The sequence below is a fragment of the Rhynchophorus ferrugineus genome, unplaced genomic scaffold, assembly GCF_030347505.1.
Source record: "Rhynchophorus ferrugineus isolate W39M unplaced genomic scaffold, kcgeb_rfMv2 rfM4, whole genome shotgun sequence".
NCBI classification, from domain to species: Eukaryota; Metazoa; Arthropoda; class Insecta; order Coleoptera; family Curculionidae; genus Rhynchophorus; species Rhynchophorus ferrugineus.
In genome coordinates this window covers 51572142-51589651 of record NW_027472583.1, presented here as the reverse complement: position 1 = coordinate 51589651, position 17510 = coordinate 51572142, and the positions used below count along the sequence as shown (strand labels likewise).

Below are 17510 nucleotides of genomic sequence, written 5' to 3'. Positions count from 1 at the left end.
CTTTTTGGTTAAGTGATTTAGTCATTCCCTGCTACCCAATAGTCACAAAAGGCAAGGATTTGATAAATCCAGCTTACTGTCCGAGCAACAAGCACAACATTTTAAAATCGCCACACACGTGCTAACCGTGGTTTTATTTTGATTCATATTTTAATTTGCTGATAACCACTTCCAAGTTTTTGTAGGTTTCTTTGAAGGGTACTGAATTATATGCAGAAATGAAGGCATGGAAACCATAAGATTGTTAGTGCCCGAATATCATAGACAGCGATTTGAAATAATAGAAGTATTCAAGACTGAGAATTGGTCGCCAGAGGTGGCAAGACATGGTGAAGAAATTTTGCGGCTCAATAGCGACGTGTTGATTGAAAAGTGGATATTTTTGGCAAACGCTGACTAGCTGTTGATAGATTATCACTAATGTTATGCTATCATATTTATTTCTTTATAAATTCGCCTAGCTTATCTCTGATTTTGATTGTTTGCTATCCATCTTTGTGGATGTTGTTAGTTTTGAATATTTTTTTTTGTTGTTAATGGAAAATAATTTTATTTTTTCTTCTTACTATGTTGAAAAAAATGTCGTTTTAACAAATTATTATTATTTCAGATCTATTTCAATGAATTTTAACATTACAATTAACTGATGAAACTTTTACAGCTTTTCTATATATATGGTACAATCGTACTAGATTGAAAATTCAAGCAACTATCACTATATATTAATCCAAACGGAATTTGCAAATGATTTATAGTTATATATAGATATATTTAAACTGATTCAACTAGCTAGATATCAGCAAGAGCTATCAGGCCATACTAGACCAACACATTAACCATCTGCTGAACTTCAGGGTGTGAACAGTCTTATTTGCCAGATTTAACGTGATATGACGTGAACTTGCTTTCACAATTCTTAAATAAATATGCCTGGAAAACGATTTTCTTTGGATGAGGGGGTCTTTGATGTAATGACTTCAGAGAAAGGACTTGAAATCATTTTTCAAGCTATAAAATTATTGTAAATTACGGTACAAGACAAGTTGTTGAAAAATTTTATCTGTCGAAGATGCAGTTGAATAATAAGGAACTATTTATTGAACAACCTGATATTAGAAATATTTGATGATGACTAATATACCCAACATGTGTTTTCGATTCTTTATTTTATTATGATTTATATTGATTCATTTATTAATTAATTAAATGTTGAAATTAGATATTATTTTTCATTAAAATACTACTATTATAATTAAATTAACCTTTATTTCAGTTATATTTTATATATTTTATTTGTTATCTAGTTTTTTTCTATATTAGTCATACTTTTAATTATCATGATTATGATTGTTTTTATGATTGATTATAATTATGATTGATTGATTAGTACTACATTTGTTATCTGTTGTAGTAAATTTGATAAATAGGCTTGAAAAGGTGTGTTGATGTTATTTAAAACGCAACTAATTTTGGTAGGAGTTTATTTACAAAAATTGTATTTTACAACGAGACCAAGATATATTTTTCCTTTAATTAAATATCAGAAGCGAATTCTTCCGTCCTCTTTAGTGGTGGTGATGGTAGCCACCGTCAGAGCCACTGGACTTGGCACTAGCTGCGACGACGGCTGCTCCGGCGGCAGCTGCGTTGGACTGGGCGATTTGAGCGGCTTCGGCGGCCTTGAAGTAGGCGGATTCAGTCTCTCCCAATTCACCGACGGCGCTCTGAAGTTGTTGGATGAGGGAGGCCAAACGTTGCTTGGCTTCGCTTACCATGCCTTGCTGGGCGGCAGCTACGCTGCCGGCTTCAGCGGCGGCCTTAGCGGCGAGTTGTCCACCGCCTGTAAAGTCATCGAGGTATCGTTAGAGCTCGTTTTATGGACCCTAAGACGGGAACTTACTTTGGGTGGAGGCCAGTGCGGCGCTGAGGGTGGCTGCTTGGCTCTGGGCTTGTTGGGCGGCCTGGTGGGCGATGGCGGCGGCTTGTTGGGCCAGATGTAGTTGACCTACTTCGCCGGACAATTGGCTTTCGGCTTGGGTTACTTGTTTTTTCAAGGCATAGACGAGAGCCTGTTTACCAACAAGAGCGGCTTGAGCGGTTTGAGCGGCCTAACGGAATATTTGGTTAGTTTCTGGGGGGGGTCATCTGTTAGTACTGGTCTTACCCCACTAGCAGCACTGGCCAAGGTGCTCTTGATACCGAAGGCAGCTTGGCTACCGGCGGTGTGTTGGGATTGTACGGCGTTTTTGGCTTGGACAGCGGAAGAGTGAGCTAAGCTGGTCAATTCGGCTCCGGAGCTTTGTTTTCCGTCATCGAGACCATGTCCTAAATAATCATTAACACGTAAACTATGGGTACCGATTTTGTTGAGACTGTGGTCACAGCTTTATGTATACGGTAGCAATATATTAACATTTTTCGCTCAAACAACCAATAGGTGAAATAATGAATAACATTTCAATACCCCATTTTGTTTATATACTGAAATAAAGACTTTTAGTTTACCAAAAGTAAAGAAAAATGAAACCGACACTATATAAACAACTTTTAGTTCTTTAAGTCCCTTTCAACAACCTATAATGTGGTGATATTGATGTAATGATAAAGATGTAGATGAAATATGATGAGTGACATGATGATGATGATGATGTATCATTATTTGTTGTTGATTATAATAGGACTTGTTAACATTACCGAAACTAGAGTAATAATTGATAAGTGTTTTTTGTGAGTTACCATCAAAATCACCTCCGTAACTGCTGATTTCTTCATAGTGACCTGATGCCTGCACCTGTTGTTCCGGAACTACGAGTCTGACGGACTTTTTCTGAATGCCAGCGGATACCAAGGCAACTGCAACGAAATAACCCGCGTTATTTTGATGATCTCTATCACTTTTCACTCACTACTCACCAGAGAAAGCAACCAGAACGAAAAACCTGAACATCTTGATCTGTAAGAAGTTTTAAAAAATCATATATTAAATGAATTAGTTATATTAAAGTTAATTAAAATCTGTAGAAAAATCGTGATATCAGTGTAAAAAAAATATTGCGACGAGTTGTACGGTTCGTCATTAAGTCACGTTTAAACTGCATTATTTTGTGGTCATGTCTTGTATCGTTCCAGTCGATGGTATCAGTTATATCGCGCCTGATTCAACAAGTATGGTCTTGGACTGAAAGTTTCGCATTCTCTCAAATTAAATGGCCGGTTCCTTTTTTGCTCTAGTCGTTTTGTTGCAGTTCTAGTAAACGTTGTGGTTATAATTGGTTTCTTTTTCCAATCGCTGTAATATTGGTAATTTGATAATTTTTTTCTGGTGGAAGATGATCGATTTCGAAGGAATTTTCTTGTTATGTTACGGTGAGTGTATGGAAGTTTTGTCGACAACATAAGTGCTAATGACTGAGGACATGTTGTAATAATTTTAATTGCTTTGCCATAAAAGTCTGTTCCTATAAATCTATAATAGTTCTGTGCTATATGACTATAATAGTACATGAGAAAAGAAGTTGGTTGTTACAAAAACGCTCATTTAAGTATTTATCTGCTGCATATGAAGCTTGCTTTCTAATTCTTAATACGTCGATAAATTAAACAATTTTTAAATTCTTAAACTATTTTAAACCCTCTGTTGTATAACGTTATAAAAATCTTACAACATTAATGTCTGATATTCTGATAGTGTCTGTACTGAAGATGTTAAAACAATTCAATTAAATTTTAATAAAACTGATATCTGACATTTAAACTAGTCATAGAACTGTTACATATAGTTAATTACACGAATTTTCTGGTAGGTTTGTAACAATGACTTTTTCACTCACTGTTTATTGCATGTTCTTAGAGTTATTTTAATGATAGTGTATATTATTTTCTCAACGTCGTTAGGCAATAATATTAGGTTAAACTATAGCATTGAACAAAATTGAACAAATCAGTTGTTCTGAAAGAATAATTTGAATTATACAGTGATTAATGATAGAAATATCTAACAAAATACGTGTGTAAATGCAATATTGATGATTAATACAATCATATAACTGGTGATTATGTATTTTAATAGTTTTCATATAATTTTTTCATTGACGAAAATTGTTTTTAACTGGAAAAATTTAATAATAATCAAGTAGTTTCTAGATATACAACTATTAACAATGCACTTTTCTAGCAACAAAACTTTAATACACTGATTAGTTAGACACTGTAATCTATTTGGCCATTATAGTCTTTGGTTGATGAAACTAGTAAAAAAATTGTTGAATGTACTAGATTAATTATTGAATTAAACAAACATTCAGAATTGTTCAATAAAAAATATATAAATTCTATAGATCTTTAACGAAACATAAATAAACTCAGATGTTATTAACTATAATAGAAAATCAGTAAACAATACCGAAATATTAACGTGAACGGACTTAGGTGATAGTAAATAGCGCAGAGTAATACTGATTCGGGTTGGTGGTACTTACGCTTTAGTTATTTGTCTGTATGAGCGTAGTGAAAGATGATACTGAAGAACTGCTTTGGCTTAAACCATCGATGGGCCGCTATATATACAGGCGTAGCAGGGTAAGCAAATGGGTGGGGCAGGTCCAGTCCATATCGCCACAGGAAAAAAAACAGTAATTGGATCATCTGGCTGATGAGATTATGAAGATTTTTGCAGGAAAATTGCTGGTTTTTGGTTTGTTACTATTTGTTTGTCTTGCGTTTCGCTTGGTGGATGTATAAGTATCTTAAATTAATATGTTCAATCATTTTTGAGAAAGTTATTCCTGGTTGAGCTTCTGATAATTGTCACCGATGTTTGTTTAATGAATTTGTCTTCGTGTGTGATCAGAGTTTGTATATTTTCTTGTAGATAACGTAAAATAACATATATTTATAAAGATGTATAATAGAGACTGATGCTTTAGTGTTTGGTTATAATATACCAGTTGTATTTCCTTTAAAAATCAGCGTTATTTTAATATTTCTAATGAAAGGTACATTATTCCTTGATTTTAGTTGATTTATTTAGTAATACTCTTTATTGTAATTGATGTATTTGTTATCATAACATTTTTATCATATGATTTGAGTATTTTATGTGTTTTACGTTTAAATTCATATAAATTAGATGATATCATATATTGAAATGGAATAATATTTTTCTTACATACGATATGTTTCTAGCGTTGGATGAAAATTATACACAATGATTAATTGGAAAAGAGAAAAATTTTAAATATACAGCGCTCTTATAATGTTAGAGGTCAAGGAACATTGCATACCATGAATATATATCTTCTGAGATTGTTACAATTATTATGTGATTTGAGTATTTCAGATATTATAGTTTAAATTAAGATAAACTAGAAAATAATAGAAAGATACTGAATTTTTTTTAGATATATGGTGTGATTTTAGGGTTAGAAAAATAAACTTTTAAATGAATTGTGTTTATGCTTCAATAATCTCATTACAAAGCATCTTTAGCTTATGGATTCCATCATGGTAGTGGCAGAGGCTATTAACTGTTCATATAATGAGAATCGTTTATCTAGAATTAATTTTTTAAAGTTTGTGATGAGTTAGAAGTCAAAAGGAGCTAAATATACAGAATATGCTAGAAGTTGAAGCAATTCGTTGGGTAACTTGTTGATTTTTACGATGAATCTTTGATATCGGAGTATGAGTTTATTGATTTACCAATATAGAGGTAATTCACCTTCATAACAATATTTAACTTCTTGTTTTGATCCAAAATCATAGTGGTAGACCCAAATTTCACCCACAGTGATGAAGAGATTCTTTTATTCATTTTAAAATCGCACTAGATGGTGTTTCTTGTTCGTTGTTAGCGTTTAAATTTATTTGACGTGGTTCTTTAAAACATTTAATTCTAATCTATTTAGTCATATGCAAGTTGTGGCATAATAACTTCGGAATTTCCTTATAAACGACTTTTAAAGTGGCTTATTCACGGTAATACGTATTCAATGAATTCATATTATAGTTTTTTTGAAAGGTAACCCATATAGATAACCCATTCTAGACATAAGATTTTTGAAAATGTTGTTTCCAGTATTTTATTTACATTATGTTTTGCTTTTCCACTTTCATTCGAAAAGGGAAACATGTACTCAGCACTATATTATGTGAACGTCAGTGTTTATAGATTTGATCGTTTAGCTGTAATATATTTTCTCTAAACATCTACCATCAATAATGTTTAATGAATTTATATCAGACTGGGCAGCGAAACAAAGTTCGATGATTGGATTCTATAGCAACTAACCGTGAAAAATTATAAAATCAATCTATTTTTGAAACGAATAATTACGCAAGACGATAAGTGGATAACGTAGGATAAAAATGCATGGAAAGGATCGTAGCTGAAGCCCCAAAAAACTCCAGAAACAGTTGTAAAACTCTCATTGATGCCAAGTAATTTGATTGTTATTGGATTTTGGATTTAGTAATGGAAATATTATAAATTGTTTTAATTTGTCCATACTGTTAATTTGACTCTGTAATGTCAGCTACTAATTCTATTGAAGTATTCGATAAAAACACGGTTGAAGTAGAGAAGGTTTTGTCTTGCATCAAGACAACTCTAAACCACATACATCTTGACATGTGATACACAGTGCGTTGGTAAATTGAAATAGATTTGTTTGGATTCTGCGCCTGACTACTATTTGCTTCAATCTCTGCAAAACTTTCTTAATGGTGTCAAGTTGGCTTTAAAAGAGACTTGTGAAAATCGTATTTCATTCGTTTAGTTTCTGTTATCTAAGTACAGTTAATCTTAATTGGATTTCTAAAGTAACGAAATAATGAGTTTACTAGAAAATAGTATATGATGTTTATAGAAATAAATTCGCTTCATATAACATAAAAATACTGAAATTACTTCTTCCTGAATGAGTTACTTTCTTACGCATAAAAATAATATACAATCATAATTTATACTAAAACTAAACGTTTTATTCTGATATTAAAACCTTAACAGAGAAAGTTAATAGGTAAGTATATTAATTTATTTCGTTCTTTTGTTCCATTTTGCATAAAAAGTTCTTTTTTATATCGACTAGGTACATTGATCGGTGTAACATTCATGGAGAATTGTATTAAAATCACTAATCATGGACATTTCGCTTTTTTTATTTATCGGATTGTAAAATATGATATGCTCGCTTATTAAGTTTGTTATTATATTGTTAAAATGTGTTTTAAACATGACATTATATTGTATAAATGTTTAAAAAACAGATAAAATACAATTTCTGTTTTCAATTATATTAACTCGTTATTAACAGTATTAGTAAAATAATTTAATTAAGAATTATTATTTTAATTTTAATGTATTTATAATATTAGGTTCATCATTTTTCTCACTTTAAATAGGCATTTATTGAAAAAAATTGGTACAATATATATTAATCTCATTCATCTTTCTTTGGCAGAACTTCCTATTCAAGTTGCAACAGCGTATATTTCACAACTCTCTGGTGTGTATGGCAACGTGTTGCTTGCACAAGGGGTGCTGCTTGTCTGCTGCTACTTCTGGTCATTTTTGGGATTATACGGCATTCAATTTATTCAATTAGGTACGGTAGACATCTGCAGTAATGGTTTCATTCGGTTCTAGCAACTCCCTACTGTCGCAGCTTGAATATTTCGTTTTGATGTCGATATGGATAGCTCTCTTGGCCTAACCCATGATTTTTTAAACTTGAAAGTGTCGTATTAGATCCACTTTTCGTCGCTAGTCATAATATGATGCTGAAAACCTTTCGTTTTTGCTGAAAAATCAAAGAACCGATAGGTTGAAATGGTTCAAAATGGTATTTTACTTAATTTATGTAGCCATTATCTTTTCTTTTGGATTTTTTCTATCGTATTTAGTTAACAGTATTTAGTTTAACAGTTTAGGTTAACTCGTTAGGTTTGTTTAGCAATTTTTATATTTGCACTTCGCATTTTCAACAGTAAATACAGGGAATTAATTTATTATAATATTATTGATCATTATGGAATTAGTTTGTAAACTCTGATATTTTAATGGGATTTTAATGAATTAAATAATTTTCCTGTTTTCAGATTTCGTTCTGAACAAGATGAGAAATTTTTGGTTTTCTCGGAGCAGGGCGGTAGCTGCAACCGGCGAAGTATGCGATATGATACGCAGTTTCTGCATTTTGGAGGTTCTTCTGGGAGTTTGGTACAGAATATAGTAGTTATCATTTAAGAACGTTTACAGAAGCTGCTCGATCATGCGGTCAAGTGGTTCAAATTCTGGAGGTTGCAAATCAACTCTCTGTCTCGCAATTTAAGATCGACATCGCAACAATTTAATGGCTGGATAACGTCACGTACCTAGATCTCCACTTCGACTGACGGTTCGGTTCGCATTTCTAAATCTAGAAAGCAATCCAGAAAGGCTTGGGTATAGCAAACCTGCTATTTTCTCTGATCTGCCCTTCCAGTAAACTTCCCATCTCCATCAAATGCATATATTACAAGATGTTAATTCGGTCCATACTCCTATAAGGATCTAATAACTATTTCAAGTTTCAACCAGGTCAAACGGCTTCAAGTTTTCCGAAATAAGCTGCTAAGGAAATTCTTAAACGCTCTATGGTTTGTCTATGTGTCTATGGTTTCACTATCTGTTTTTCCGCCGGGTCCTCGTGCTCAATAATGGCTGCCTGATCAGTGGCTGCCATATCCCCAAATTTAATGCAGTAGCAGTAGCGATCCATAGGGGTCAACTGTGAGGCGGTTTCGGTTTAGTGTATTGGTAAGCCTAGAGGCAGTCCCACATAACCCGGCCCAACTTGTCACTCCGGGGCAATTCTCCGCAACCAGGTATGCGTCATGCATTCCACCGCCTTGTTTTAGGCCAGAACAAAAAATAAATCTCAATGTACTTATAAGGGTAGCTGAACATATTATAACGAAGTGATGAAAATGAAATTAATATCGTGAAATATTTTGTAGTGATTTGATGGGGTTCATATCGATTGCGTGTCCATTATATTATTTATTAGGATATCATTACCAGACTCGTTCATAAATACGTAAGAAGTGAGTGGTTGCATAGAACTAGCAGTCATTTGAATGATGAATTGATAACAACGGACTGTTTGTGTTCATCGAGTAAAAGGTCAAGATCAATGCCGTTAGCTATCAGCAGCCCGAGTACTTTATACTGTAGTGCAACTATGGTAAATTGTCCGTACAAATAATATGTACAGCTGAAATATACACAATGTTTAATTATTAATACAGTGTTGAGCCTATATTTTTTTTTAAAAACAGCTTCAAATTTTCACTTAATAGATTAATAGTGTCTGAATAGATTCCAACGGAATTTTCATGTAATTTTTCTTCAAGTCTGACGATTGTGCTCTCCAGGGAAGTTTGATAATATTCTCATGCTCCTCAAACTAGTAGTAAATCGGCAGTTTGGATCGTACTGCTTTTTAAATAATAAATGTTATTACCGTTAATACTTATCAATAAATATTAAATATATTTAAAAAGTGTTTGCATTTTATTTCCTTCCTACCGTTACCGTTAGATCAGGTGGGGCAATAGTCCCGCTACCATGTTGATTGCGAGCCATCTTGGTTATGTAATGTTTAGCTCAGTTTGGTTTTAATCATTGTATTGTATAGACGTCGAAATTGTATTGACGGATAAATATACGCCACAGGAACGAAATAGTGACAACATTTATTAAAAATAACCGTTCCATGAGTGCCACTCAGCGGAAATTGAGTCAAAAATATCCTAATCGTCCAGTGCCTCACGAAACCACAATTTATCGTTTACATGCGAATTTTTGACAGTACGGTACAACATCAGACAGGCTCGCTCTGGAAGACAACTCCAGAAACATCAATTCGGAGATGTGGTTCCCAGTTACACATTTCTGCACGCAGTTTAAGGCGAATTTTGAAAACTGATTTGAAAATGTTCCCGTAAAAATTCAGTTAATCCAAAAATTGCTACCGAGAGATCCTGATCAACGAGTTGAGTACAGTAATTCAATCCTAAGGCTGTCTGGTGAAATTGAAGATTTTTCGTCTAAATTAATAATGAGAGATAACGTCCATTTTCTTTTCTGGCCACCGAGATCAATAAAACCAACAGTCGGTTTTGGGGAACACAGAATCCTTAGTTAATTCATGAAACATCATTCCACTATAAACAACTCTATGGTGTAGAATTCATGCTGGAAACATCATTGGTCTCTATTTTTTCAAAATAACCAAGGTGTGGCATTTATTGTTACTGTTGAATGCTACCAAGACATGATTCAAAAATTTTTTGTACCTGAAATGGAGCAAGGACTAGAGGACACGTGGTTCCAGCAAGATAGAGCACACAGCTCGTTCAGCATTTCAATTATTGAATGACATTTTTCCACGAAGACAAATTTCGCGAAGTGGCGATTTAGCATGGCCAGTTAGATCTCCAGATTTAACAGCACCATAATTTTTCTTATGGGTTTTTTTAAATCAAAAGTTTATGTGAATAAGCTCCAAACAATTCAGCATCTTAAAGACAATATTCATCACGATATTGAACAAATTCAGCCTAAGGTATTGCAGGATGTCATGAAAAATGCCTTAAAAATAGCCGACAGTTCGCGCAAATCATAGCAAATTGCGCTCACCATTTAGCCGATATAATTTTGTCAATCATAACAAAAAAAAAATGTGAAGATCAAATAAAATTTTTGTGACAATCAAACTTACTTAATAAGGAACAACGAATGTTTTTACACGTGCTAATAATTGTTTCAGAAAAGGATTGTGGAAGATCACAAACCTCTGATTAAAATATTGTAAAATATGCTGGGATACACATTCAACAAAACTAATTGTTTAATTATTATTCTGTCTGTTATAGATTAATAGTTACATCGATTTCTTGTTTTTTTTTGTTTTAATAAAATCACATTTAGTTAAATGGCGTGTAAAATATTTGGGAAGCAAAAAGAGCGAGTATTAGACAGTATTCAGCAACATTTAAAACTTGAACGTGAATTTGTTGCTAAGCATTATTTTTGAGTTAAAAAATATGTTTATTTAAAATTTCACAAAAGGGTACGTAAGTTTATGACAGAGACAGAGCATTAACCCGTATATAGTACATTCTTCCAAATTGTTTCGTAATCCCAATAATTGTAGTGAATTTGTTTCTTTTATTTTATTACTATCCTAGTGATATATTAATACATTATTTAAAATAGACTAATATATTGTATTCATTTAGTTTTCTAATGTAATGACACTGAAGAAACAAGTTGGCTATAGATATGTTTGAAATTAGTTATCAATAGGTATGAATATTGGTTTCAGTACAGATAATATCTTTACTAATAGACATATTAATTAATATGCTAACATAAACTGTAACATTATTCACTTTGATGATTATCTTGTAATTATAACATCTAATAAACCAAGAGAGTATTAATGATTCTTTCATCCTCATGTTAAATAACATACAATTATTTTATTTTTAGGTCAATTCATAATTTTTGTTGGGATATCAAATAGATTCAACAGGTCACATAAATGCTATAGATAAAAATGATATTCAAATCTCAAATTAGAAAGGAAAGATTTATTCAAAAAATAGTTGCAAAAACCTCAAGGGTACTTAATTTTAAAATAAAATAATTCAATTATTCTAATTATTAATGAGTTTTGTCATATCCAAATCACTAGGTGATTGAGACTTTTGGATAGACAAGGTAAGTTAGACAAAATGCCGTGGTGCTATCAAGATTATAATTTTTTAAAAAAATTTATATAATACAGGGTTTAAAGAAATTACTCATGCATCAACTTCTTAACTGTAATTAGTTTTTCTTTGTAATTTTTGAAGAATAAATAAACAAAATTTTGTTGAAACTTGAAATAAAACTAAAAACTATTTGTATACCTCAGATTCATGTTCAATGATAATCGGATGACTTTTAAACATGAGTTAAATCTGGCCGCTATGGTAACGATATTGTAACAATTCGTTTTTGTTTGTCTTGATCACATTTTTTGGGTGTAATTCTAGTCTAATTTTCTAGAATTTGTTGTTGTAGAAGCTGAAAGGTGATCCAGAGGCAACATTCTTTTAGCTATTCATCTGAACTCGCTTTAGGTCCGAATTTAGATCACTCCTTGGTCTCATAGAAAGTGGGGCAAAAGTACCGCTACTATTTTGATTACCTATAACTTTGATCAGAGAAAAGATAAGTTAGTTTGGTTTTTATAAAAATTTTATTTGGTCTTTATGTTTTTTCTTCGTTGGCTAAAAGGTGACCGCGATTCGCTATACAACTTTAGGCTATTTTTAAAGCTTTTTCATGATATCCTGCAACATTTGAGGCTGAATTTCTTCAATTTTGTGATGAATATTGTCTTTAAGATGTTGAATCGTTTGGGGCTTATTCACATAAACTTTTGATTTTAGAAAACCTCATAAGAATTAATAGGCTATGCTAAATCGCCACTTTGCGAAATTAGTCTTCGTGGAAAAACTGAATAACTGAATTGTTGAACGAGTTGTGTGTGCTGTGGTCCCATCTTGCTGAAACTACATGTCCTCTAGTCCTTGCTTTTCCATTTCAGGAACAAGAAATTTTCGAGTCATGTCTTGATACCGTTCAGCAGTAACAGTAACTGCAACACATTGGTTATTTTCAAAAAATAGGGACCAATGATGTTTCCGGCATGAATACTACACCAGACAGTTGTTTTTAGTGGATGCAATGATGTTTCATGAATTAATTGAGGACTCTGTGTTCCCCAAAACTGACTGTTCTCTTTATTGACGTGGTCACTGAGAAGAAAATGGGCTTTATCGCTCATTATTAATTTAGATGAAACATCTTCAACAGGCAGCCTTAGGATTGCATTACTGTACTAAACTCGTTGATCAGGATCTCTCGGTAGCTATTTTTGAACTAATTAAAGTTTGTACGGGAACATTTTCAAATCAGTTTTCAAAATTCGCCTTAAACTGCGCGCAGAAACGTGTAACTAGGAACCACGTCTCCGAATTAATGTTTCTGAAGACTCTGCAACACCATCGCGCATCAGCGACACATTTACAGTGTTATGAGATGTCCGTTGTCTTTTAGAACGAGGCCTGTCTGCTGTTATACCGTATTGTCGAAAATTCACATGTAAACGATAAATTGTGGTTTTGTGAGGCACTGGACCATTAAGATATTTTTGACGCAATTTGCGCTGAGTGGCAATAATGGAACGGTTATTTTCAATAAATATTATCACTACTTCTGCTCATTCTGGTGACGTATATTTACTCGCAATAAAATTTGGAGGTCTACACAACATGATGGTTAAAGCGAAACTGAGCTAAACATCACATAACCAAGATGGCGCGCAATCAAAATGGTAACGGGACTTTTACCTCGCTCTTTATATCTTAATTCAAGCTCATGATCATCCAATATAATAGATAGCAATGAAACAACGCCCTATATGATTCTTAAATTAACGTTAAAACTAATTTTTTATTTGTTTGCTAGAATCACAAGCTTTGAAAAAAAAAACAATTAGTCAATTTAGCCCCCAGTGAACTGTTCCCGATTTACACTTTATGGTTTATTAATATTTGACATTATGTCAGATTTCCTTCCTTGCTAATAAAAAAGACAGATAACGTGGTATTTTCAATAGGTGAACAGTTCAACCGTTTAACCGCATCAACATGCCGGCTATGAAATTAGATATATGTAAATTAATTCTTATGATAATTAGCCATTAAGAACAATATTTATTTCAAATAGAAACACACAAAAATATAATTGCTATTTAAATCTATTCTTTGCAGTTTGAAGATAATTAATAGGAAATATGTTAAGTTAATTTATATGCAAATCATTTGGACATAATTGATCAAAGAAAATAAATAAATCTTGATGTATCGAAAGTCCTTGACATGATTTGACATATATGATTGATACTGCAATAAAAAAACGTTTATACAAACCGATTGTATAACTAGGAACATCAAAGATTATTTTACAATTACAAAAAATTAGGACTGTATCTGCTCTATTTTGTAAGTTAACCGAACGCTACCATTCTCCGTTCTCCTGCAGTTACGATAATCAAGGGTTCAAATCTTGTTGGGGCATGAATGTTCTTTATGTTTGTGATTGTAATGCCGTGGACCGATGTTCGCAGCTTACGTTAAATAGTAGGTCCAATCCAGATAAGTTATTGCTGGTAAAAAATATCAAGACCTACAATTAAAGAGATGTTACTAGTATTACTAAAAGTTCACTATCAAAATAAAAATGGGTCTTGTCTTAATCTAGCAGATATTCTTGAGAGGATATAATTGAAAGAACAATTAAAGTTTTACAGATGATTTTGAAGATGAAGTTGAATAAGTCAAATTACCAACCTTTTGTTATAATGTATTTTCAACTTCTCGATTCAATTGATTATTTTCTACAACTATTGCCGAAGAATAACTGAATATCCCTATTGTTTAGCGGGGGTTGTGGATTGGTACGGCCCGTGGTGTGTGATTCTCTGTGCAAAAGTTCTTTCAAGACGCCTGGTGCTTTCGTAACTTATGAGTTTTGTCATATTTTTAAAAATTATTTTGCAGATTCTATTCATTAAATCATGCTTACATTGTTTTTTTTGTTAATAACTATCAGGTCAATAAACAACTACATTTGCAACTAACTTAATGTTGAAGCTTCACACACAAACTTAATTTTTCACTGTATATCATTTAGTTGATGGCTAAACAAACATTTCTTTCACTGTGTTGAAAATGTCTGAATTTGTATTTGAGTAAATCTTACTTGTGAGAGGCTTTACTTTCTTACCGGTCATCGAATGTTGTGTGAAGCTTACAGCAACCAAGCTCTGAAGAGGCAGAAAAAATTAAAGACGTGAATTTGAAGGCATTATTCGATAAAACCATCAATGAGGATCTCTATCGACTACAACTGATATCTTTGAGCCAAGAACTGCGCAAAAATGATCGGAATACTAGCACGATACAACAATGCAATTTTTTAGAATAACAACGCTCGACCACGTGTAAAACCGGTGAAAATATACTCGGAAAGATTAAAATTGGAAATGCTACCCACCCGCTGTATTGCTCCTTCTGATAATTACTGTTCCGACATATCAGTCCTAACCTGTCTGAGAAGTGCTTAACTTCTTATTAAGATACCAAAAACCCCTACTGTTAAGATAGCAAAGATCGAAAGACATTTTACCGATTTTTCACAATAAAGTTACAAATTATAAAAATTATTTTAAACTAATGAATATATTTAATAAACATAATTAAATATAAGTTTAACTTTAGAAACACTTTATCCATTTAACAGACTTGACAGGATATCAGAGTCCATTTACAATCTGTTATATTTATTTTCGATAAATTAACGCAGCAAGATTACAATTTCTGTTTTAAAAGCATTCCTTTTAGATGAATTAGTGAAAAGAGCTAGTCATACCGATATTAAACCGATAATCTATTTTATTTTACAGTGAATGAATAATTGTTTTATAGAAAAATAATAAAAGCTCATTAATCAGAAACAAACATGATTAGTTCAATGAATTATTTTTGTTCTATTTTAATATGAATTATATCCTTGATTCGTGATTAATACTGGTGCAATACATAGTCGAGTTAGTTGCATTTTAAAATCTTTTTTGTATTTTAAAATTGATTTATTCACTACATTTCTACATAGTCTTTAATAAAATACATTTCGTCAACTATTAGTAAATCTCTAAACACTGAACCACACACTAAAAATCGAAGAAAATCATTAGATTCTTTTCAGTAAATAATTATTTTGGTAGACTGCACAAAGACTATTTAACATGCAGGTAAACCTTTAATTCACATTGTGCTGAAATATATGCAGTTTAATGAAAACTTATAAATACTTTTTATCATTTCTTTGTTCGATTAGGTTTTTATTGTAATCGGTACAAGTATAGACTTCCATCAGAATATATTCTTTAGTTTCCTCTCTCTATATTATTTCAAGAATAGTGCCTAAGTAGAAGCCTTGGAATTGCTAATTGTTGTGGATTTCCAAGAGTGAAAACCGAGACAATGTAGCGGACTGTGTAGACTCGAATTAAAAGGTGACTATAAAAATTGATTTAAAGGTCATAAACCTTTCCTTGTCTCAAAGGAGAATGGCTATAATGTAGGGCTAGCATTAGTGTCGTCGTCGCTCTGGCAACCGGACTGTTAGAATTTGTTTCATAAGAGGTAGGATTTTGAAGTACGAGAAATTGGTAGTGGGTTTTTTGAATTATTGTTTTACTCGGGATTAAACTAACGGGTGAGGCAGGATATTGTGTTGGTGGAAGGTGAGAGTCTTTTTACCTCTTGATTTGCCTAGGCGGGTACCTGGGAGCTGATGCAGGGATTTGTTGATGTTTTGGCCCTTGACTATTTGGCGGTGGTCGTCTTTCGCACCCTATAAAGTTAGCAGGGTGCTCCTCTTCGCAGTTGGAATACTTGGCTGGATAGGCAGTTTCTGAAGAAGTGTCCGTACATCTGGCAGTTGAATCATTGTGCCGGCTGTTCGGTGCCTTTTTGGGATTCAACATTTACTCCCTGTTCAATTTTGAATATGTGATGCTCGTCTCTGGGCACTATGACTTGGGGGTGTGGAATGGCGATTCCGGGTCTTGTCCTCCATCTCTTTACAAGTGAGTACTTTACAACGGTATACTTATCCCTTTTCCTGGAGTACTAGGTTGTCTGTTATTGATTCCAGTATGTCTCTGATGACGCCCTTGAGTTGCTTGTCTAGCAAGGATGCGAGGGAGAGGAAAGGATAATGCCTCTCCCCCAGGACCTCAGTTGCCAGTCGGTAGTCGCAGTTTTGGGATAGAATACCGCTCCCTCGGGCCCTCGTATTCTTTTTAAATATATCGAAGATTTACATATATTTGGTTTTGTCTTGAAGTACTATCGGCGGGATTTTTCCTTCCTTCTTTTATGGTTTTGGGTTGGCCTGGATTGGTGTGTTAGTAGTTTCGGCAGTTTGTTTTTTTTCCAAGTCGTCTTCACTACATAAGGAAACAGTGGAGTTTATCTGCCTTTTCCTCATCTATGGTGGCTGTAGGAAGTTTTGTGTTTCTTGTTCCATTTTGTCTTGTGTTTGTTTTTCCTTTTAAATTTTCCTGATTTGCTCTTTTAATAATTTGTTCTCTCGTGTGAACTCTTCGTTGCGGGCCTGTATTTACTGTCTCAGTGCGCGTATATCCGGGGTATCTTTGTTCATGTATTGGAGTGATTTTATCCTTCCGTCGTTCAGTCATCATTGACTTGTTTGATTTGGACTTTTTTGATTCATTGAATTTTCCATTTCGAAGAGGGTGATCTGTGATTTTAATAATTGTTCCCCTGTTAACGCGTTGTTTTCGGTTTCCATATTAGATTGCTGTTCGGCTTTTTTTGTTGCT

At 33.1% G+C, this 17510-nt stretch overlaps 1 protein-coding gene across 2 annotated transcripts; it reads right to left on the bottom strand.

The window, feature by feature from the left end:
• Nucleotides 1-1464: 1464 nt before the first annotated feature.
• On the bottom strand, nt 1465-4552 carry LOC143194812 (uncharacterized). Of its 2 annotated transcripts, none has more exons than XM_076401529.1 (6): nt 4479-4552; nt 2914-2953; nt 2737-2853; nt 2165-2325; nt 1901-2108; nt 1465-1840 (listed from the first exon to the last, which is right to left on the bottom strand). In XM_076401529.1, the coding sequence occupies exons 2-6, from the start codon at nt 2945-2947 to the stop codon at nt 1566-1568; spliced, it is 795 nt and encodes a 264-aa protein (XP_076257644.1). In that variant the 5' UTR covers nt 2948-2953; nt 4479-4552; the 3' UTR covers nt 1465-1565. The 2 variants fall into 2 exon arrangements, with proteins under 2 accessions (XP_076257644.1, XP_076257645.1); XM_076401530.1 differs by having other exon boundaries at nt 2749-2853.
• Between the last annotated feature and the right edge of the window lie 12958 nt (nt 4553-17510).

Excerpts from the sequence above, each read along its gene's own strand:
- LOC143194812 (XM_076401529.1), bottom strand. The coding sequence starts at position 2,947 with ATGTTCAGGTTTTTCGTTCTGGTTGCTTTCTCTG. Across the intron at positions 2,854-2,913 it reads CGTTCTGGTTGCTTTCTCTG|TTGCCTTGGTATCCGCTGGC; the intron begins GTGAGTAGTGAG and ends ATTTCGTTGCAG. Across the intron at positions 2,109-2,164 it reads TGGCCAGTGCTGCTAGTGGG|GCCGCTCAAACCGCTCAAGC; the intron begins GTAAGACCAGTA and ends ATATTCCGTTAG.